Source organism: Ahaetulla prasina, chromosome 8 (genome assembly GCF_028640845.1).
Source record: "Ahaetulla prasina isolate Xishuangbanna chromosome 8, ASM2864084v1, whole genome shotgun sequence".
In the NCBI taxonomy this organism is placed as follows: Eukaryota; Metazoa; Chordata; class Lepidosauria; order Squamata; family Colubridae; genus Ahaetulla; species Ahaetulla prasina.
The window spans coordinates 51,568,844-51,591,551 of NC_080546.1; the positions used below are offsets into that span (position 1 = coordinate 51,568,844).

At 38.6% G+C, this 22,708-nt stretch overlaps 1 protein-coding gene across 4 annotated transcripts; it reads right to left on the minus strand.

The window, feature by feature from the left end:
• Positions 1-17: 17 nt before the first annotated feature.
• Positions 18-22,075, minus strand: TLR3 (toll like receptor 3). 4 transcript variants are annotated; one of them, XM_058193888.1, is made up of 6 exons: positions 21,786-22,075; positions 18,541-18,673; positions 16,085-16,529; positions 10,507-10,698; positions 6,970-8,780; positions 18-3,928 (listed from the first exon to the last, which is right to left on the minus strand). In XM_058193888.1, the coding sequence occupies exons 3-6, from the start codon at positions 16,523-16,525 to the stop codon at positions 3,700-3,702; spliced, it is 2,673 nt and encodes an 890-aa protein (XP_058049871.1). In that variant the 5' UTR covers positions 16,526-16,529; positions 18,541-18,673; positions 21,786-22,075; the 3' UTR covers positions 18-3,699. The 4 variants fall into 4 exon arrangements, with proteins under 4 accessions (XP_058049871.1, XP_058049870.1, XP_058049872.1 ...); XM_058193887.1 differs by lacking the exon at positions 18,541-18,673; XM_058193889.1 differs by lacking the exons at positions 18,541-18,673; positions 21,786-22,075 and adding an exon at positions 21,297-21,759.
• Positions 22,076-22,708: the final 633 nt, after the last annotated feature.

Consider the following 22,708-nt stretch of genomic DNA (forward strand, 5'->3'; position numbering starts at 1 on the left):
CTGACTTCGGCAGGCGCGGCGGCCAGAAGAGAAGCGTCGCGCCTGAGGGGGCTTTGTGGCTTTCTTTTCGGCCAGCGCTGGGCTTCCCTTCTGCGGGTCTGCACCGAAGACGGCTGGGGACGGACCGCGCGCGCGAGAGAGCCAGCCTGCCACCCGGGTTACGTAGGCCTGCCTTTCTGCCTACCCAGGCGCCTGCCGAGGGAGGGAGCGGCGGTTGCTAAGCTAAACAAAAACCGAGGCGAGAGGAGGTCATTGGGCGCCGGGCAGCCCGCGCCCGCCATCGGGAGCGAGGGGCGCGTGGCTGAGCTTCCAGGTTTTGAGGAAAACAGTAGATCGGGGGCTGGCTGAGAGAAACCTTGTGGCGTTGCTCTTCCTCCCGCCCCGGAGATGCCACCTCTTGTGGACCGTTCTCTCCATCGTTTGCGCCTCCGTCAGATGCTTTGAATGGAGAAAGCCCTTGCAAATAACCCTCCTGAACTAGCTAGCCTAGTTCGCCAAAGGGGACCGAGGAAGTAGCGTTGTTTCTCCCTTACTCGCAGACACATCTTTTTAACGAGCCGTCCGTTTGGGGCCATTAGGGAACTATACGCCGGAGTAGAATTTATCTCCACCTGCTTCACCGTTTGCTCGCCTTTCTGCACGAAAAAGAAAGCTTTTGTGAGAAGGCTTTGCCGTTGGCAAACTGACAGCTTCTCTTTAGCAGTTATTTCCATTTTCCTGTGCAAGTAATATGTGCATTTATTTATCAGCGTTTTTAGGCCCGCTCCACTCCTTCCTCCTCCCAGGGCTCACCTCACCTGAATATGGTAGGGATTGGGGAAAAGAAACCAATCCTGGAGAGAGTCGATTAATTTCTCAAGAACCCTAGAATATTGCTGGGAGAGTCTAGGAGTAATTGCTGAAATAGGTGGCTGTTTTCAGACAACATTGTTACGATTTTTAGACCCTGCTGTGGGCTCTCTCACAAAATGGCTGTCACAGAGACCTCTGGCTTCTTCGCAAAATGCACCCTGCATCTCCCCATGGAGATGCCCAGTCATTTCTTAGACAGACTGTTCAGAATGACTCCTGCCAATGATTTCTAATATTCCAGGTTGCTCTGTAGTTACACAATTTAACATTTTAAAAAAATTTAAGAGGAAACTGCACCTTCCGGTTTGGGAACTCTGTGCCTAAAAGGTTCGCCGTAGAATATTATTTCCTAATAGTAATTATTCATCCTGTGCATAAATAAGGATGCTTGAAATTGGCACTTTGCGTCACATCATGCCAGCTGATTTTATTTGTAAGACTATAAATAATTTTCGTATTTAATAATCATAAAACGATAGGATCTCTTTCTATTATTGCTTATATGGAAACATACAGTATCTTCAGTCAGTGTACAGAAGCTGATCTGCTTCTCAATTAAATATCTTTAGACTAATTCAGATTAATAAGAATGATAATACATCAGGTCAGTGTAGCACCCTAGACTGATATTGGGTTTCACAGATCAGTTCCATTGTCACTTTAAAACTCTCCCTCCAGCAGAAAGTCTGGAAAAATGTCACTATGCAAGAAATCAATTTGAATCAATCAAACCATTACTCTTTGTTTTTTCTAAATTTTATTACCAAAAAGATCAAGTTTATCCAAATAAATATGCATATCAATTTTGTTTTATATATGCACTTTTATATAAAAATGTTATACAAACATGAATGGAAACTAAAGATTTTCTAAATCAAGCCATAAATCTTGTAAGCATATGTACTGTTGATTAAAATACATTCAACACTCTACTAATATGTGGAAGATAATAATGTCTTATCTTTAGTTCATAGAAGAGGAAGAGAAACAAAATGTGAGAACAACCTTATTGCTATGGATGTATAATCTGAACATTTTATCTGGTTTTTTTGTATGTAACAGTTATGGATCCTAGTTCATCTCATGAATGGAAAGAATCCTATATTTTTAGAAGGACCAATTTGGGTCACCAAATATATCTGAGAACCAGTGGTGAAATCTGAACCGGTTTACTATTGATTCGCTGGCTGCACATGCACACGTGTGTGCATGCGCAGTGTGCACCATGCACCAAATGCAAGGTGCATGTGCATGTGTGTGCCAAAAGGAGGCATGGGGTAAGTAGAACACCGCACGGGGGGGTGATCAGCTGTGGCCCACAATCCTTTTTTTTATCTTTTAAAAGCATTTTTTAAAAGCAGCAGCAGCAAGTGGGGAAGCAGGCAACTGGGCATTGGGGGGGCATGGGCGGGAGGGCAGGGATTTTTGCTACTAGTTCTCTGAACCACCCATCGCCATTGCTACCGGATCAGTTGATCCGGTCCAAACCAGGAGCATTTCACCCCTGCTGAGAACATAAATTCAAATACAATGATAAATTAACTGGAATCAAATGTCTTGTTAGAGAGCAATCTATCCATAAGAGGCATGGTCAGGCCACACCCCCTTTTAGATCCCATTGCATATGTCCCAGCAGAGGACTCCAGCAGAGGAGCTCCAGCAGAGGAGGAGGCATGGGAGTCAGGGTCAGCATCAAGGCAACCTGAGAGCTCTGAGGGGGGAGGGAATGGAGTTGGCAGAGAGAGAGAGAGAGAGAGAGTCTGGACCATCCATCAGCCCTCAGATGGAGAATCAATAGCCCCCAGGTCTGGAGGTGGATAATGAGGAAGAGGAGGAACAGCAGGATCCAGTGCCTGATGCACGGATGTGCAGAAGAGAGGAGAGCAATGGAAATCTGTGGGCCAATCCTTGGGAAGGAAAAGCCACTGCTGCTAGCGAAGCCACACCCTAGCTCTGGGGATAAAAACAGGGAATGGAAATGAATAGATGTGGCAGACAACTATTCATCTCCCTACTGGACGGAGTTGTTAGCCTGCATTGAGACAGAAACTTTTTGCCGGGGCTGCTGGCACTCCTAATAAAGGAATCTTTAAGTTAACTTCAGAGGGTTTGTCATGTTTGGGGAGCTGGGTCTAGTGCAACATATATTGGTTCTAGTGCAACAGATATTGGGATTCTGCTCTTTACATTTCTTTTTTCCAGTAATATTATGCAGCAAGGACAAAAGCTTAACTTACTTGCAGCTCCTATTTCTGAGTAAGAAACTGGAGAGAGACTGAAATATTGGGAGTGTGCAAATTGTTCAATGCATGAACTGTTCTGTGTATAGACCAGCTAGTTTTGAGCAGTCAGAAAAAGGCAAGATGGCAGCCTCCCACTGTGCTAGAGAATAGGAAAAGGAAGGTCCACTAGGCAGGATGCCCAGGTGAGATTATGTGGCTAAGACAAAGGTTGGCATACAGTGAAGAGAGAGGAGTGGGGCAGCTGTGAGTAAGCAGTGAAAGGAAATTGCTGGAAAGAATGGTGGACAAACTTCAACATGAACCACATGGAAGAGAAGGAGATTAGTTTGGGATTTAAAATCAACTACATTTTTATATAGTACATACCCTATTTTTTGGTCTCGCCTCCAAATACTTTCACTGCCTTTTGCAGCAAACATTTGATGTTTCCAAAAGTTACTCACTCATTTTGTATGTTTGGATACTACACTCTCCTATTTTGGATAGAAGAAAAAATCCTGGAAGAATGGTTTTACATTTACTTCTATTTTCAGTATCATATTTTTAGTTTGGCATTTTAACCACTAAGTGTTAGAAACACATGCAATATTCTTCTTATAACAAATTATATTATCCTACTATTGGACTGAAGGGCTGATTTCAGTTGCTGGTAAAAGGCATTTAGACGTTCTTTCTGCACAGGCCACTCCAAGATACAATGAGATTTGAACATTGCTCTTCGTAAACAAAGTGCATTCTTTAACTTGTAATCAGGAATATCATGTCGAAAAATTAGTATAATAGAATCACGACTTTTTTCAATGGCTTGTTGTATCGCATGATAAACTTTGAACCTGAAGAAAACAAAGACATGTTCTGGCTTAGTAGATTTCCTTATAAGTTTCAGAGACATGTATCTTTATGATGCAATGCTCTCTTGAATCATTTAGAATCAGTAATACTTTTAAAAGACTTAAATCATTTAGTGCCATAGAATCCCAGAATTCAAAGGAACCTTTTAAGCTACCAAGTCCAATTATCTGTTTAGTACAAAAATATTCAAACTAAGCTATCTCAATATCCAGAGGAAAAATGATAAAAATATTGTAAATGCTGTTAAATATACTAAAAAATGATAAAGAATGCAGGTGTTGACACTGTGAGTGAAGGAGTGCTAAAATATGGATATGGTTCAATTTTATACACATTCTACATTTGTTGAAATTCATTTTTTCTCATTAATCTACACTCAGTACCCCTTAATGACAAAGTTGAAAACAAGAGTTTTAGAAATTTCTGTAAATTTCTTAAAAAGAAAAAAACTGAAATATAACATTGGCATAAGTATTCAGACCCTTTGCAACAACACTTGAAATTTAGCTCAGGTTCCTCCCATTTCGCTTGATAGTTGCTGACATATTTGTACATCTTGATTTTAGTCAACCTGTGGTTAATTAAATTGATTGGACTTGTTTTGGAAAGACACACACCTCTCTATAGAAGGCCTCACAGCTGAGTATATGATCAATTGTGGGATAAGTGATTGTACTCTACACTGGTCAAATTGTTGGAATTATTATGGAAAATAAAAACTTTTTTGGGGAAAAAAAAGAAGGCCTCACAGCTGACAATACATACTGTAGCAGAGCAAAAGCCATGAGGTCAAAGAAACTGCCTGAAGAGCTCAGAGACAGGATTATTGCAAGACACAGAACTGGGGAAGGCTACAATAAAATTTCTGCTGTACTAGTCTCCATAGTTCTCAAATGGAAGAAGTTTGGAACAACTATGACTCTTCCAAAAACTGGTCACGTAATCAAACTGAACAATCAGGGGAGAAGGGCCTTAGTAAGAAAAGTGACCAAGAATCCAATGGTTAGGACTGAACTCCAGAGATCCTGTGTGGAGATGGCACAAAGTTCCAGAAGGACAACCATCATTGCAGCCACCCATCGATCTGTGCTTTATGGCATAGTGCTAGACAGATGCCTCTTCTCAGTGCAAAACACATGAAAGCCCATTTGGAGTTTGCAAAAAAACACCTGAAAACTCTCAAGACTGTGAAGAAAAAGATTCTCTGGTCTGATGAAACCAAGATTGAATTGTTTGGCATCAATTATAAACATGATGTCCGTAGGAAACTAGGTACCATTCATCACTTGCCCAATATCATCCCAACAGTGAAGCGTGGTGGTGGCGGCAGAGTGCTGTGGGGGTGTTTTTCAGCAGCTAAGACTGGGAGACTGGTCAGGGTTGAAGGAGAGCTGAATGGAGCAAAGTACAGGGATATCCTCAATGAAAACCTTTTCCACAGTGCTCAGGAAGGTTCATTTCCCAACATGACAACAATCCTATGCAGTCAGCCAAGACAACACAGGAGTGGCTTAGGGGCAACTCTGTGAATATCCCAGAGTGACTTGAACCCTATTGAAGATCTCTGGAGGAACCTGAAAATGGCTGTCCACTGACAGTCACCATCCAACCTGACTGAACTTGAAAGGATTTGCAGGGAAGAATGGCAGAAAATCTCCCAATCCAGGTGTGCAAAGCTTGTCACATCATACCCAAAAAGACTCCAGGCTGTAATTGCTGCTAAAGGTGTTCAACAAAGGGCTGAGGGAAGGGTTAATGTGTCAATGTGATATTTTTTCTTTTTAATAAATTTACAGACATTTCTAAAATTCTTTTTTCACTTTGCCATTCTGGGGTACTAAGTGTACATTAATGAGAGGGAAAAAATACTTTCTGAATACTTTCTGAATGTACTATGTGCCTGATGACTGGAGGAATTTAGTCCTTGTACTTTTATATAAAGGGAAAGATAGCAACACTACATGGGAAATGGGGATGGGAGTTTTGCATAATTCTGACTGAAAAGATACAAGCGGTGGAAATCTATGATCATTTTTATATGTATTTTTCCTAGAATTCATTTTAAATAGTTCTTCCCTTGTATAAAGTACATTGGGTTATATTTCATTAATGTATGCTTTATGCACAACACTGTTGAGTTGTAACCTTTAACACAAAAGTTGTGAAAATGTAGATTTTGATACACAAGCATGTCCTAATTTACTTATACATAAAGATTTAAGAAGTACAAATTATGAACCTCACATACAGAAGTGAACCAGACAGATTTTCCTGATAACTTGAAATATGTGTGTTATTTCCACTAGAAAACAAGGTACTGAGAGCATTTTTCTTTAAGTGACACAAGTTGTGTTTCACACTGATGATTTTAGATTTGTAATTGTAGTCCCTGCCAAAGCCTTGATAAAGCCTGAAAACAGCTCCTTTCCCAAATTAGATTTCAGGACCTGGATGCAAAACCCTGGCAAGAAGGTTCTTCACTAGACAAAGTTTATACTCTTGTAAATATTACTATTTGAAAGAATTTACCCAGAACTGTTAATTTATAGCAACATTCCTGCTCAAATAGCTGTGTCACTCATATAGAATAGAATAGAATAGAATAGAATAGAATATTGTAATTAAACAATAGAAGTAATAAATAAAATACCTTAATAATGCATTTCACATATATTTTGCCTTGTTACACTTACATTCTCTTAAATGCAATAGAGCAGTCTTGAAATTTAACAAAAATCATATCTATATTTTGACCGCACAACCTGGTATTTTGTGAACAAGATCTGTGACACGAAAAGTAAACTCCTGTGCTGTTTAAGTGGTACTATCTAAAAATCTCAAAATTTCCACAGAAATATGTGGAATGAATGATTAACTTAAAAGATTACCACCTTCTTTTAAAGATAAGAAAATAGGATTCCTTAGCTAGAAATCCTGACAATTCACAGAAACAGCTTTAAAATTAAAGAAATGCCCTAAAAACCCAAATAAAATGGCAATTATTTAAATATTTTCAACTTACCTTTTACACCAGGGATCTTTTAAGAGATGTTTAGTTACAATAAATATGATCTTTCTACTTCTCTCTATGCTATTGATGACGGCTTCAAATTCAGATATTCCAGCTTCAAAATCTCTTTCCTCTAAACAGAATCGAATGGCTGGTTGACGATTTTCAAGGGTAATAAAGTTCTTAGATACCCAGTTCATGTCCTTCTTGGCATGAATAATGTAGGCATCATATTCAAATTGCTGTTGTTGTCTATCTATTTCTTTGATGCCCAATACTCTGTTTACAGCCACAGTATACATAAATTTAATTCTCCATCCTTCAAAGTGAACAAGCAGAGCTATAAAGATGAGCAATGATACAGTAGTAGTGCAAAAAATGTATACCAGCATAAAGGGGGCATTATCACATATAGAAGTATCAAACTGTGCTACTGAATTAGAATGATATTTGGGTGGTGTGTTGCATTGGTAATTGTTTAAATTTGAGATATATGTCTTGTTGCTATTGAGCCAATTAACAAACCAAGCTATACTGTCACAAGTACAGTCAAAAGGATTTGAAGCCATATTTAATACTTTTAGATGTTTGAAAACAGCCCCAAACACTTTTTCATCAATAGCTGTGATCATATTCTTCTGGAGGAAGAGAAAACTCAGAGATGTCAGATCATCAAAAACAGGCTTGGGAAGTAGATTTAAGAGATTGGAATTTAAATTCAAGCTTTTCAATAAAGATAAGCCATAGAAAGCCTTGTGTGGAATCTCATCAAAGCCATTTGATTCTAAATCCAGTAAACGGAGGTTGTGAAGATCTTTGAGAAAGAGTACAGGGCCATCTGGGTTTGTATGTTTCCAAAGTCGAGCCAGATTATTGTGCTGCAGGTCAAGAATTTCAAGCTGATGCAGTCCATCAAATATATCATCCTTTATGTTAGCAACATTGTTGTTACCCATATCCAGGATTGTCAAATTCTTTAATTTACGAAATGGTGAGGGGGTGATTGCAAGATTACTGCAACGTACCTTTCTCATTCTCAGCTTTCGAAGGCTTGGAATAAGACTGAATGATTCACTTGTCAAATTCAACTGATAGTTATATGAAAGATAGAGTGTCTCAATATTACTAAGACCTTGAAATTCCTGACCTGTAAGGTTCTGCTTAATATTATTTAAACCTAAATCAAGCATTTTTAGTTGCCTTAGCCAAGAAAATGCTTTGGGCTTGATGGAAATGATTCCAGCTTTTGTTAGATTGAGAAACTGCAGGGAAGAATTTGCAAGTGAAGCAAATGTCGTATTCGTTATTGAATTTATATTGCACTGACATAAACTCAGGTTTTTCAAATTTTCTAAACCTTTAAACGTATGAGGAGTAATCCCCAGAAATCTATTACCATCCATAATAAGGTAATTCAAGTGAGTTAGCCACTGGAAAGCCAAATCAATTATTCTGACATGTGAATTTTCCAAGTTCAAATAGATCAGATTGTGAAGCCCATAAAGAGAATGAGAAAACAGTTTTGTAATATTGTTATTCATTAGATTTAGTTTTTTTAAATTTGAAAAATATATAAATGAGCCATTTTCAATTACAGACAAATAATTATTTGATAGGTTTAAAATGGTAAGGTTTGTTTTACTCATTCCACTAAAGGTCAAATTGGAAATCCGCGAAAGTTGCACATTGCTCATTGAAAGGTTCTGTATTTTTGTGCCAGATAATTCCAAGCAAAGTTTCTCTGTGCCATCAGGTCCCAATGGAATGTTGTTCAGATCAAGGCCATATATGTTTTCAATAGCTTGAAAGCAGCCTGGTTGAAACTAGAAATAATAATTAAAATGTTTTAAAATTATTCCACATGACAGAAATGTTGAGTCTTCCCACCATCACCACCCTCAAATTTTGAGCCAACTCTCCCGGTGCATAATTTGATCCTCCTAGGCTCATGGCAGGTACTCAAAGAGCAGGTGACAGTTGTACAGTAGCTAGGAGGCTCTTTGCTCAACTTTGTGTTATATATCAGTTATGCCCCTTCCTGGAGAGGAAGTCACTGCGCCTGGTCACTCCTGCATCTTCCGCTTGAAAAGTAGACAGAAACTTCCACTGGTATAGTGAGAATGGGCATGTAATACTTCTGCTGTGTGACCTGCATTGGATGCCAGTTTGCTCCAGTGCAATTTAAAATGTTGGTTATACTTTTAAAGTCCTTCATGGCATGGACCCAGTTTATCTACAGAAACATCTCTGCCTATTACTTCAGCCCATCCCACCTGATTAGGCAGGGAAGACATGTTGCAGACCCTGCCACTTAAAGAATTCCAACTGGGGGCTCCAGGAAGAGAGTCTTCTCTGCCATTGCCTCCACACTTTGGCACATTCTCCCTGGGCCCCTACCCTCCTGGCATTTCAAAAATATCTAAGAACCAGGCTCTGCCATTTCATGTGGGACTCATAGAGGACCTCACAGCCATGGAGATGGTTAGTGCACTGAAGGGCCTCCCCAAGCCTTTTAATTAACTTTTAATGTTGAATCTTAACTATGCTTGCCTCATATTTAAATTTCATAGTGTTGAGTTCAGTGAAAGGACCACGGAAGCTGAATCAACAACTCTATTTATTAACGTAACGCTAACTTGCAACACAACGTTCCAACAAAGTAATTCTGACAGGACTGGCTGAATCTCCTCAGCCGCGCACTTAAAAACCCCGAGCTGTCAGAGAGGGAAGCCAATCGCAAGGCCCGCGGCTTCCCGCTTCTTTTGTTGCCTGCACCTCAGCCAATCCGAGTGCCGCTCGGTCTGATTGGCTGAGATGCAGGACACAACACATAGCATAGCATTTAGCATAGCATTTACACTTATATAGCACTTCACAGTGCTTTACAGTCCTGTATAAGCAGTTTACAAAATCAACATATTGCCCCCAACAATCTGGATCCTCATTTTACCGACCTCAGAAGGATAGAAGGTTGAGACAATCTTGAGCCTGGTGAGATTCAAACTGCCAAATTGCAGGCAGCCAGCAGTCAGCAGAAGTAGCCTGCAGTACTGCATTCTAACCACAGTGCCAAAACTCTTATATACAGTTTTTATGTTATAATATTTTATTTGTACACAACCCAGAGTCCCTGTGTGAGGGTGATGGGCAGTTTCTAAGTTTAATAAACAAATAAATTATTAAAAATTTCTTCCTCTCCAATTTTCACAGAAACTAGAGGTCCAAATTAGACAATACCTACCTTAATGCAATTAAGGCAATGGCTGGAGCTATGTGCAAAAGAGTTGGCAGGATGTTGATTTTTAAAAAAAATAAAAAAACAAAATTATTTTTTAAGTGGCACAGTGCATATGGAATTTCATGCAAATAATGTGAGATTTGAGAGAGAAAGAGAGAAAGACAGACAGACAGACAGAGAGACAGAGAGAGAGACAGAGGGGGGGGGAGAGAGAGAGACAGAGAGGCAGGCAGAGATGGATGATCCTGTTTATTCTTAAGTAGCTTTCATCCATATTCTTTCAGGCCACCAAGACTCTAGGCATGATTTACCTCTTTTATGGGGTTTGATGAAAGGTCCAATCTTTTTAATGAAGAGTTACCAAGAAAGTATAGATCTTCTTTATTTAATTCTGTAATTTGGTTTTCAGACATCACAAGCTCTTGTAGATTCTCTAATTGCTGCTGAGATCCTAATTTTGTAGAACTTAGGTGATTATGAGAGACATCCAGGAATGCCAAATTCTAGCAAAGAGAAAAAGACAATAAAGAAAGCAAATTATCTATGTTATATTCGTCTCACCAGTTGCAAGTCTTCTATTCTATATTAGGCTTTCTGGTTAAAACTATGGTTATACAGAGGCTTTCAATCTGATACAACAGCACGGTCTGGACATTGCATACAGCTCTTTCAGAAAACCTTACACCAAATTTAGAAGCCGAAAGCACAATCTCAGGAAAAAGCAAGCTGCTTTAAGTAGTACTATCCATATGCTCTATGGCATTTTTTTTTATTGCAAAGCATTGTACAGCCCTAATTAAACCATGTGCAACACAAACTAGAACACAACTAGAACAAATCTAGAGTTTCTTTCAGTTATATCGAATTTGATCTTTCGTTCTTCCTACTCATACAAAGTTTGAAAAATTGTGAAATTTAAATCATTATAAACTAAACATGTTTATTACTGCTGGGTTTATCCTTGGTTATCATTCTTTGCATTTCTGCTGTTATTATGTGATTTTAATTATTTCTATTACTTGGCATTATATTGATGTTCCAATTGGGGCCCCCCAAGGCTGTGTGCTCTCCCCACTTCTCTTCTCTCTGTATACCAACGACTGCATCTCCAATGATCCATCTGTTAAGCTACTGAAGTTCGCAGATGACACAACAGTGATCGGTCTCATTCGAGACAATGACGAATCCGCATATAGACAAGAGGTCGAACGACTAGCCTTGTGGTGCAACCAAAACAATCTGGAACTGAACACACTCAAAACCGTAGAAATGGTGGCGGTAGACTTTAGAATAGAATAGAATAGAATTTTTATTGGCCAAGTGTGATTGGACACACAAGGAATGTGTCTTGGTGCATATGCTCTCAGTGTACATAAAAGAAAAGATACGTTCATCAAGGTACAACATTTACAACACAATTGATGATCAGTATATCAATATAAATCATAAGGATTGCCAGCAACAAGTTATAATCATACAGTCATAAGTGGAAAGAGATTGGTGATGGGAACTATGAAATGATTAATAGTAGTGCAGATTCAGTAAATAGTCTGACAGTGTTGAGGGAATTATTTGTTTAGCAGAGTGATGGCCTTCGGGAAAAAACTGTTCTTGTGTCTAGTTGTTCTGGTGTGCAGTGCTCTATAGCGTCGTTTTGAGGGTAGGAGTTGAAACAGTTTATGTCCAGGATGCGAGGGATCTGCAAATATTTTCACAGCCCTCTTCTTGATTCATGCAGTATACAGGTCCTCAATGGAAGGCAGGTTGGTAGCAATTATTTTTTCTGCAGTTCTAATTATCCTCTGAAGTCTGTGTTTTTCTTGTTGGGTTGCAGAACCGAACCAGACAGTTATAGAGGTGCAAATGACAGACTCAATAATTCCTCTGTAGAATTGGATCAGCAGCTCCTTGGGCAGTTTGAGCTTACTGAGTTGGCGCAGAAAGAACATTCTTTGTTGTCCTTTTTAATGATGTTTTTGATGTTAGCTGTCCATTTGAGATCTTGCGATATGATAGAACCCAGAAATTTGAAGGTTTCTACTGTTGATACTGTGTTGTCAAGTATTGTGAGAGGTGGAAGTATGGAAGGGTTTCTCCTAAAGTCTACCACCATTTCTACGGTTTTGAGTGTGTTCAGTTCCAGATTGTTTTGGTTGCACCACAAGGCTAGTCGTTCGACCTCTCGTCTATATGCGGATTCGTCATTGTCTCGAATGAGACCAATCACTGTTGTGTCATCTGCAAACTTCAGTAGCTTAACAGATGGATCATTGGAGATGCAGTCATTGGTATACAGAGAGAAGAGAAGTGGGGAGAGCACACAGCCTTGGGGGGCCCCTGTGCTAATTGTACAGGTATTTGATGTGATCTTGCTTAGCTTCACCTGCTGCTTCCTGTTTGTTAGGAAGCTTGTGATCCACTTACAAGTCTGTTCCGGTACCTGTAGCTGGTTTAGCTTAGTTAGAAGAATGTCTGGAATGATGGTATTGAATGCTGAACTAAAGTCTACAAAAAGGACCCTTGCATAGGTCTTTGGAGACTCAAGATGTTGTAGGATGTAGTGCAGAGCCATATTAACAGCATCATCTGTTGATCTATTTGCTCGGTATGCAAATTGCAAGGGTCTAACAGCGGATTCGTGATGGTTTTCAGGTAGGAAAGCACTAGCCTTTCAAAGGTTTTCATGACTACAGATGTTAAAGCAACTGGTCTGTAGTCATTCAGTTCCTTGATGGTGGGCTTCTTGGCACTGGGATGATGGTAGGCGTTTGAAGCAAGAAGGAACATAGCACATCTCTAGTGATTTATTGAAAATATGGGTGAAGATGGGGCCAATTGGTCAGCACAGACTTTTAAGCAAGAAGGAGTTATCTTGTCTGGGCCTGGAGCTTTTCCTGGCTTTTGTCTGTGAAATAGGTCCTGCACTTCCTTTTCTGTGATCACTAGGGTTGTGAACCCAATGAAATGGGGTCAGTTGTAGGAGGCTTGGCTGTTGTTGGTGTGTCTGAGATGGGGATTGTGGAGATAGGTGGCTGTAGTTTCCTTTCAAACCTGCAGTAAAACTCATTCAGGTCATCTGCCAGTTGTTGATTACCTTCAGCCTGGGAAGGAGGTTTGCCATAGCCGGTGATATTTTTAAGAGTTTTCCACATGTTTGCTGGTTCATTTGCTGAAAACTGATTCTTTAGCTTTTCAGAGTAGCTTCTTTTTGCTGCTCTGATCTCCCTTGTTAGTGCATTTCTGGCCTGATTGTACAGCATTTTATCACCTTTTCTGTAGGCTTCCTCTTTGGAATGCCGTAGCTGCTTAAGTTTAGGTGTAAACCAAGGTTTGTTGTTACTGTGTATTCGCAAGTTCCTTGTAGGTACACATAGGTCTTCACAGAAGCTGACTTTAGGAGAAACCCTTCCATACTTCCACCTCTCACAATACTAGACAACACAGTATCAACAGTAGAAACCTTCAAATTTCTAGGTTCTATCATATCGCAAGATCTAAAATGGACAGCTAACATCAAAAACATCATTAAAAAAGGACAACAAAGAATGTTCTTTCTGCGCCAATTCAGTAAGCTCAAACTACCCAAGGAGCTGCTAATTCAGTTCTACAGAGGAATTATTGAGTCTGTCATTTGCACCTCTATAACTGTCTAGTTCGGTTCTGCAACCCAACAAGAAAAACACAGACTTCAGAGGATAATTAGAACTGCAGAAAAAATAATTGCTACCAACCTGCCTTCCATTGAGGACCTGTATACTGCACGAATCAAGAAGAGGGCCGTGAAAATATTTACAGACCCCTCGCATCCTGGACATAAACTGTTTCAACTCCTACCCTCAAAACAACGCTACAGAGCACTGCACACCAGAACAACTAGACACAAGAACAGTTTTTTCCTGAAGGCCATCACTCTGCTAAACAAATTATTCCATCAACATTGTTAAACTATGTACTGAATCTGCACTACTATTAATCGTCTCATAGTTCCCATCACCAATCTCTTTCCACTTATGACTGTATGACTATAACTTGTTGCTGGCAATCCTTATGATTTATATTGATATATTGACCATCAATTGTGTTGTAAATGTTGTACCTTGATGAACATCTTTTCTTTTATGTACACTGAGAGCATATGCACCAAGACAAATTCCTTGTGTGTCCAATCACACTTGGCCAATAAAATTCTATTCTATTCTATTCTATTCTATTGTGCCTACCATCAGGAGTTGCTTTGCAAAGTAGGCCATTTAAATCAAATCAAATCAATCATCAGTAATAAAACTGATCCTGATGTCTTCAACATGATTATTCTGCAAGTTGTCTTTGATTTTAAGAAATTAACATGACTTCAGTAGAGTATGTGTTATGGACATCTCCTACGATGGAACAGTTACTGTTGACCCACACCCATTTTCATTAGGGATTTTCCCTCCCTTTCTCTCTCTCTCCACATTTCTCCCCTATTGCAATCCACAGACTCTCAGTGGCATGTATATATGTCTGTATGTTTTAGACATACACACACGGCTTATTTTCTTAACAATATTAGTTCTATAATGATCCTATATGGATAATCATTGTGATTACATCTTTTCTCAGTATACTACCATAATATGGTAAACCAACTCTTCAAAATAAGTCACTAAAAAGTCCTGTATAATGAGAAGTTTAAGAAGCCTGTAATTGAGTATGGAAATTATCATATGCTTAAAATAATAGCATATAGAATCCCTTTCCTTGACAACAGCCAGTGTTACCTTAGAATCCCTTTCCTTTGCTGTGAACCTTTGGTATAAACTGCATTTATATCTTCTTACTGATTTACTACTTTTTCATGAAATGGCTAAGTTTGTGGAATGCCCTAATACGTTGTTGAGGAAAACTAAATCTAAGATGGCTACATATAAGTTGAAACATTCCAGGTGCTTTGGAATTGTGAACTGTAGACCCAGCAGACCTAGTAGGTAAATACGTTGAAAAAAGGTGATATGAGGCCAGAGGAGAGTTCAACCAGCAACAGTCTCAAAAGACTTACTGTAAGAAAATTTATTTCATTCTACGGTTTTGGCATTGCTATCTTGTTTTTTGATTGCATCATTAATGTTCAGAGTATTTCTGCTCAGGTTTTTTCGCTCTACAAAGACTATGACTGAATTTGTGGAAAACTAAGTCACCAAGATCAAGGAGAAAAAAACGTTTTAAGTCCTTTATTTAGAATAAGAATCCTGATGTAGTAAGAATGCAAGGAAGTGGTTCCCAGAATGACAACTGGAAGCAGAAAAAAAAATCAATTCCCAGCCTATCAATTTAGATGCAAATACCAAATTCCAGAGAAGTAATTCTGCAGAAATTAGCATGCTATATGACAGGAATCCATATTATGTATCTTGTACTATAAACATAAGAGAATGTCATATTCAATACATACACATCCCAGACATATATGTATGTTTATCTTCCTTTATGTACACAACTCTAATTCTGACCCAGAAGAGGCAACACATCTATATGCCAATCATGCAGTTACAGTATATTATAAAGCAGAATATAAAATAACAAGAAACACAAGACTAGAAAAAAATGAATAAAAGCTGACATTTGAGAACAATAAAAATACACTCTTATACCTGAGTAGCAAAAAATCACAATGTTTACAGAAGGCATTAAACCCATTTCTGTTAAACAGATCTTTTCCCTTTCCATGAAATAGATCCATCAAAAAATCTGGAGAATCAATACCAGTCAAAAGAATTATTATTTAGAGAAATGATGCTAGTATAACTCAGCCAAGTCATATTCACATATGGTCATGTCATGCTATCCTTAATGTAGTAGAACCTTTAATCATATGAACTCATAAAATAGCAGATCAAAGCTCGGACTTACCTTCAGATTTTTGAAAGGATCATTTTTTGTATTCAGAAAGTTGAATCCCACATTAAGCTCTCTCAGATTGGTACAGGAAGTAAAAACTTCTCCATATAATGTACGCAACTGATTGTGCTCCAGCCTTAATACCTCTAACAAAGGTAAACTGAGGCACAAGTGTATCCTTACTCTAGAGATGGAATTGAATCCCACATTTAAATAAACAAGCTGATTGTACTTTGTAAGGTTTTTAGGCGGCAGCATTCTCAGCTGGTTATGTGAAATATCCAACACTGTTATATCAGCTGGGAGATTGGAGGGAATTTGAGAAAGCTTTAAATGACTACAGTCTGCTATTTTATTTGTGATTTTACAGATATTCTGAGTTGATCCACAATTAGTTGAGATAGTGCAAAGGATGAAAGGCAAGCATGTCCAGCACGTCAGAATCTTCCTCATTTTCCTGAAAGGAAAAAAATACTCATTTAAAATAAATGTTTCCTTTCTGAATATACTGTGTACATAGATAACCACAAACAGAAAGATGCAATTCCCTTTTGAAGTAAGCAGTGTCATGCAAACCCAAGAAATAAAGCATGAGGTAAGGAAATTACAGCTAAACACTAATGCTACTTACTAAATCTTCCCATACTTTTTTATGCATGAATACTATATTTGCTTCTTTCTTCATACTGTACAGCTTTTGGTTCAAGTTTTATCCTTTCTCTTCTTCAGGTCCACATCAACCTTATCCAATTATACTTTTTTCATTCTTTCTTTTCTCAACCTTTTAGCTTTTATTTCACATATTTCCCCTGCAATTCCAACATTATGCCATCATGATCAGTATGTTTGTTTCATTCCCAATTTTGTATTCAATGTGCCTCTATCACTAAAACTCATCATGACCTTTAACCTGGTGAAAAGCTGCATCATATTTAACCATTTTTAAATCAGAGTAACTCAAATGGGCTAATGTACAGAATATACAGCCTGGGACCCATGACTTCCTGAGGGCATGAAATTTGGGCTACTTGTGGCTGCTTCAGTGCTACAGGTCACTGCTGTGCTTTTGATGTAATCATGTGATCTTAATTTTCAATATTCCATTGCAGTTCCCTAGCTGGTTTTGCCTTCCTTCACTCCCTTCCCCTCCCAGCAGCAGCCTCTTAGCTGCCTACTATGAAGGGAGGGTGATTTCTGACGCTTTTGATGCCAGATTCCTACCAGAAAACTCAATGGGGAAGCCAGCAGGAAGTCAGAAATCCCTCTGACTGCCACAACTTTTTTGCCTGTCCTTGGTCATTCTGTTTCTTTGTTAAGGTAAGGAAATATCTCTGAAATGATGACCCATAAAGGGCCTGGATTGTCCAGTTTATTCTAAACCTTATCTCTTATTTAACCATAAACACTTCTTAACTAACCCATTCCTCATGCATTCTACTGACTTCATGTTTCTTCTGAAATACCCAACTCTCACTTCCATATAATAGAGAGAGCCAATGCAAGCTCTTATACACAGACATTTTCAACTTCTTTCAAAATTCATTCCTCACCATAGACCATATACTACTCATTTCCATTCCATCAGTATTTATACTTTCCCATTTTATAAGTTTTATCTAGTGGTTGAGGCTCTAGGCTAGAAAGTGGGAGGCTGTAAATTCAAACCCAGCCTTAGCCATGAAAGCCAGCTGAGTGACTTTGGGCTAGTCACTCTCAGCCCAATGAATCCCACAGTGTTGTTGTTGGTGGGGTGGGATAGGAAGAGGAAGGTTGCTGGATATCTTTGCCATCTTGAGGTATTTGTAAAAATAAAGGTAAAATACAAATAAATAAGAGAAGAGAGTGACAAATGATCACTCAAGTAGCACTGTGCCTAAAGCAAGACTAGAATTTATAATTTCCAGATTTCTAGCCTGGTTTCTATAAAAATACTATAATATCTTTTATAATAAAAGTGTAAGCAACTTTTCAGTTTCTAGATGGGAAAGCACTGGATTATAATCCCCCCCCAATTTTTTTTAATCTATACCACTTTCCCCTTCCCCAAATAAAAATAATTAACTCAATTCCCAATGACCTCTGTAGTCTCCAGAGGCCAACATCTGCTTGTAACTAGAACAAGCCGTTAACCCCTTTCAACAGTCTTTTTTCACTTTAGCTTTCCAGTAACTATGGCACAGCTAAGTATCAAAAACGTCAGTTTTGAGATTGCTATATTTTAATCAATTTACATATAGATTAAAAGACTTTGCATTTTCAATAAGGTATTTTTTATTTTAGGAATTACTATGCCATGATTATTCTAACAACTTTCTTTAAGGGTGGTGCTGTATTTCTTGGGTATATTTTCTTATGCCCCCCAAAAAAGAACTCCAGATCCAAATCCATTTTTGTTAAGGGACATGCAAACTTACAACTTCAATAGCAACTCATGAAATTGTGTTTATTGATTCTGTTCTACCACCTACCGACTATAATCCACTGCCCCAGATCCCAGTGACAAGAATGCAGGAACCTAGTGCATGCCCAAAACAAAGGCTTTCTGACCAGGAGTTCACCACAGCTTCATCTCCATTCTTATAAATCACATTAGTACCTTTGCTAAAGGAAGAAAATTATCAATATAAAATGCCGTTTTTTTAAATCTTCAATTTTAAAAAATGCTTATAGTGTGGTTATTCAACTTTCTGTCTGGCTGTGATTTTGCAGACTTCAGATCTTAGAAATTTCTGATCATCATCCTTTACATCTTTTGTCTTGAAGGTTTATATCTATGTTTTTGCTCCCTTTGATATCTGGATTTCCTATTTTCTAATTGACTCTAGTAATTTTATTACTAGAGCAGAAAATGAGCCAGTACTAATTAAGCAATTGAGATAGGAAATAATTTTCCTGATAAGTATTTATATGTCAAATGTACAAAGAAGCTGTCTATCTCTAATTTTTCCACTTTTAAAAGAATTTTGCACTTAAAAAGTTGATTATATTGTTTGGTTCTTTCCAAAAATCAAGCATATTTTCTTTGGCACAGAAAAAAGAAAACCTAATAAAAACATATTCATTTATATTCTTTATATTCCATATTTCTCTTGGTACATGGTTCAATTTACAAAATGTATTGGTCTGTCATATTTCCCAGATGCATATATAAAATTGTACTTCTGCAAATTAGCTGAAAAGTAACTTATGTGTAGATACTCAAGAGCAAATCTTTCATTCATCAAGCTCCTCTAATCAGAAGGAACAAAACTTTTTCTTCTGTCCTTTTATTAGTAAATTTCATTATAAAGGATGGATATAAAATGGTTTACTCCTTAAGCCTTAAGAGTGCTAAGTCAGAAACTCTTTTCAACCATATGATTTTTCCCGCATTAACAAAGTCTGTTTTGAAGTCTATTTCCTCTCTTCTTGGTTTTGGTATGTAGCTGCAGCGTTAAGGCAGAAATAGGCAAAAATAGAATGAAAATATCTTAAGCATTTTGAAAAATGTTTGCTGTTTCAAGCTGTGCCACCTGCTACAATAGATCTGCAGTTAATTTGATTGCTTTGAGGACGTGGACCAAGTAGGGGCAAGGACATCCTGTTTTCTCACAGGTGGCAAGTGCACAGAGGAGCTCTGCTCAATTCTGAAAATAATAATAATAAAAAAAGCTATATTACTCATACAAAAGTCTTTTGAATTGTTTGACATTTGTTTTAAGTTCCTCATTGTTCCACCAGAAGTTCTAGTGGTCTCCTTATATAAATAGATCCTGCTTGTGTGAATCAGTAGGAAGGAATTTAAATATTTCCACCTTGCATTGTTTTGTTTGAATATTCCTACATAAACAATTTCATTTTCTGGTAGGCTAAATGGCTATTCTTATCTGTGGTGAAGCTATGGCAATTGGCTTATAGGATTTTGCCCTGGGCTACTCTATCGTATACCCTTGCCTTTCTACTCCTACGTTTCAGTGCTGTTAATCATCAGTAGTATCTGGATTCTGTCCAATGCCATTTTTTCTAGGGATGATTTGTATGCAAATGAAGAAGCCCACAAAGTTTCTGGCAAGAGCAATAAAACTCTACAAATAGCACTTCAAAAGGAGTGACAGAAAGAGACTGATGTTGCAAAATGTTAGCTACTCCAATGACAATAACATTTACAAGGGAACTCATCCCAAAAGGTAACTAAATATTCATTTAAATAAGTCTAATGTGAGCTGGAAGAAAGAGACGCCCCATTTCTTTCTTTCCTAAGCCAGGTTTCTCCTGATTGGTTGGAATTAGAACTCCCAGAATTCTTAGCAAACTGAATGCCCTTCTGGCTTATAGAATTCCTTGGTCCCTAGCCAAGTTCAACATAACCAATTGTTCAACAGGACAGCCTCTATTTTCAGGCATTTATTATACATTACAGTATTATCCCTGCCATACCTTCCACACCCATTGAGAGGGATGGCCTTTTCTTAAAAAGCAAACTTTCCTTTCACTATTACATTAGTAAGCAGAATGTGAAATCAGAAAAAATGCTACCTGTTTATCAATATCTGATTTATGCATCTTATTAAGTCAAGGTTCACTACTAAAAGCATATTGATTTATTAGCAACCTAAGCCCCAATCAAACCAGCTTACAAATACAAAAATAAAACAGTTTGATATTGCCCCTACTTCAATCACACAGCAATGACCACCTTCACTCTTAACCTCAATCTGTTTTAGAGGCAGATGAGAACAATCTGCTATGAATTGAATAAGGGTTAAAAATGGTGGGTTGCCAAGGTTTCAACAAACCCCTTCAGCTAATAAATGTCTGATGCATATGTGATATTAACCCATTGTGGGGAAATCACAACCCAGAGTTAAGCAGCAACAACTAGTGAACAAATGCGTACATGTTTCCTTTCAGTAGCAAAATGAAGTACAATCTTACCAGAAGAGTATCCAATGGTCATGAAAACAAACAGGAACACAACTTCCAGAGGAAGCCCAGCATTATAGGTTCAATCCCAACCCTCACTTAAACCCTGCACTGAACCACTTCCGATTAGGGCACCAATTTATGCAGCTCTATACTCATAGGTGACTATTCTTGGGACTAAATATTGATGTAATTCACTTTATAGCACTGTTTTTCAAACTTGGCCACTTTAAGATGCGTGGACTCCCCAAGTTTGAAAAACACTGTTTTAAAGCAAGGTGTGAGACCATAAATCTTTATCTTAAATTCCCTACCCGTTTACCTTTTTAATGGTCTGGGGTTTTCTTTCGAAAGGAGAGTAATTAAAAGGTGCTTTCAATCCCTTAAACCTCAATCCCTTAAACTAAAAGATCTTTCAGCCAGCCGTCAAAGAAGGCAGGGCTTTCCTTGCTGAAGAACCAAAGGCCGCGCGCGGGATCCGGGCCTGCTGAAAATTGTGGTCACAACGAAGCTCTGAGAGGAGGAGCAATTCCTTATTTTCTCCACATTTCATCAAGCTCGCTTTTCCCCTTGCTTGGGGTAGGCTGTGTAACAGCCGGCCATAAATTGAGCGCCTGTGACTGTCCCTTCTTATGCAGCCGTGCAATCTTTTTTTTTTTTCCTAAAAAAGGGAAGGGCAAAAAGTTTCGATCTTTAAATAAGAACTTGCGTGGTGCAAAAGGAAAGACAAAATCCCGAGTAGAAAATACCCAACAGCAATCTCCCTCCCGGCTCGTCTGCCCCGCGCCAAAACAAAAGTGTTAAAAGTTACTCTTTTAAGCTTCCGGTTAGATTCCTCTTCTCTTTCTTCGCAGGCTGCAGGGGAAAAGTCTTCACAACACTTTAGCTTTTCTCTCTCTCTCTCTCTCTCTCTCTCTCTCTCGTAGACAGTCTCGGGTCACACGAAACTGCGGAAGAAAACTCAAAGGCTGGGCGCTGAACGGACAGCTCCAGACAACATTTTAAAAAGCCAAAACAAAACAAAACAACCTTTTGTCTGCAATTTCTGTCTCATAAAATTAGCCAACCTGAAACGAAACCCAGCTTTCTGGATCACTTCCCGGCCCGGCCCGGCCCGCCTCCACCGCGCACACAGGCAGCCTGTGCAAATACCCAGCGGCCATAAATCACTCATATACTGAACCCGCAGACACAGTGGAGTATTTTCAACCGAAAAATTTCCCCATGTCTTTGCTTTAAAATACACGAAGCCTGTTTTTGAACTGTGCATACTGTTCACATAACCGGAGAATAGCTACAGCCATTTAGCGATCGAATTTGAAGAAGGCAACTTTCATTTATTTGCAGACTATGTTGTTTCTTTCTTACAATCTTGTGCCTCGAAAAGTTTTTGCCCCTGCAGAGTAAGAATATCAATTGGGGTGATATTCTTGTAATTACACTGTGGATGCATGCATTGGCAGAGCCATCAATGTCAACTGTCAGTCTGCACAAGATAGCCAAAATAAGTGAACTGTTGAACAAAATAACTGACTGGTGTATGAAAGTGACCAATGCGTTTTTGATAGATAAAAAGGGAAAGAGGATGAAGAAAAATGCATCAAATAAATTGAGAGCTACCCTTCGTGATTGCTGAAAAGTGGCCTATCTTAAATTATCCTTTACATAGATACCATCCTAGATGTTGGACTTTATCTTGCTCACTATTCAAGACTTAAGTAGGTTTATGCCATG

Bases quoted from the DNA above. Each gene is read 5' to 3' on its own strand.
- TLR3 (XM_058193887.1), bottom strand. From the start codon at position 16,525: ATGAGGAAGATTCTGACGTGCTGGACATGCTTGCCTTTCATCCTTTGC. The intron at 10,699-16,084 runs GTAAGTCCGAGC...TCTCTTTGCTAG, and splicing joins ATCCTTTCAAAAATCTGAAG to AATTTGGCATTCCTGGATGT. The intron at 3,929-6,969 runs GTAAGTTGAAAA...TGTTTTCTTCAG, and splicing joins AAAGATCCCTGGTGTAAAAG to GTTCAAAGTTTATCATGCGA.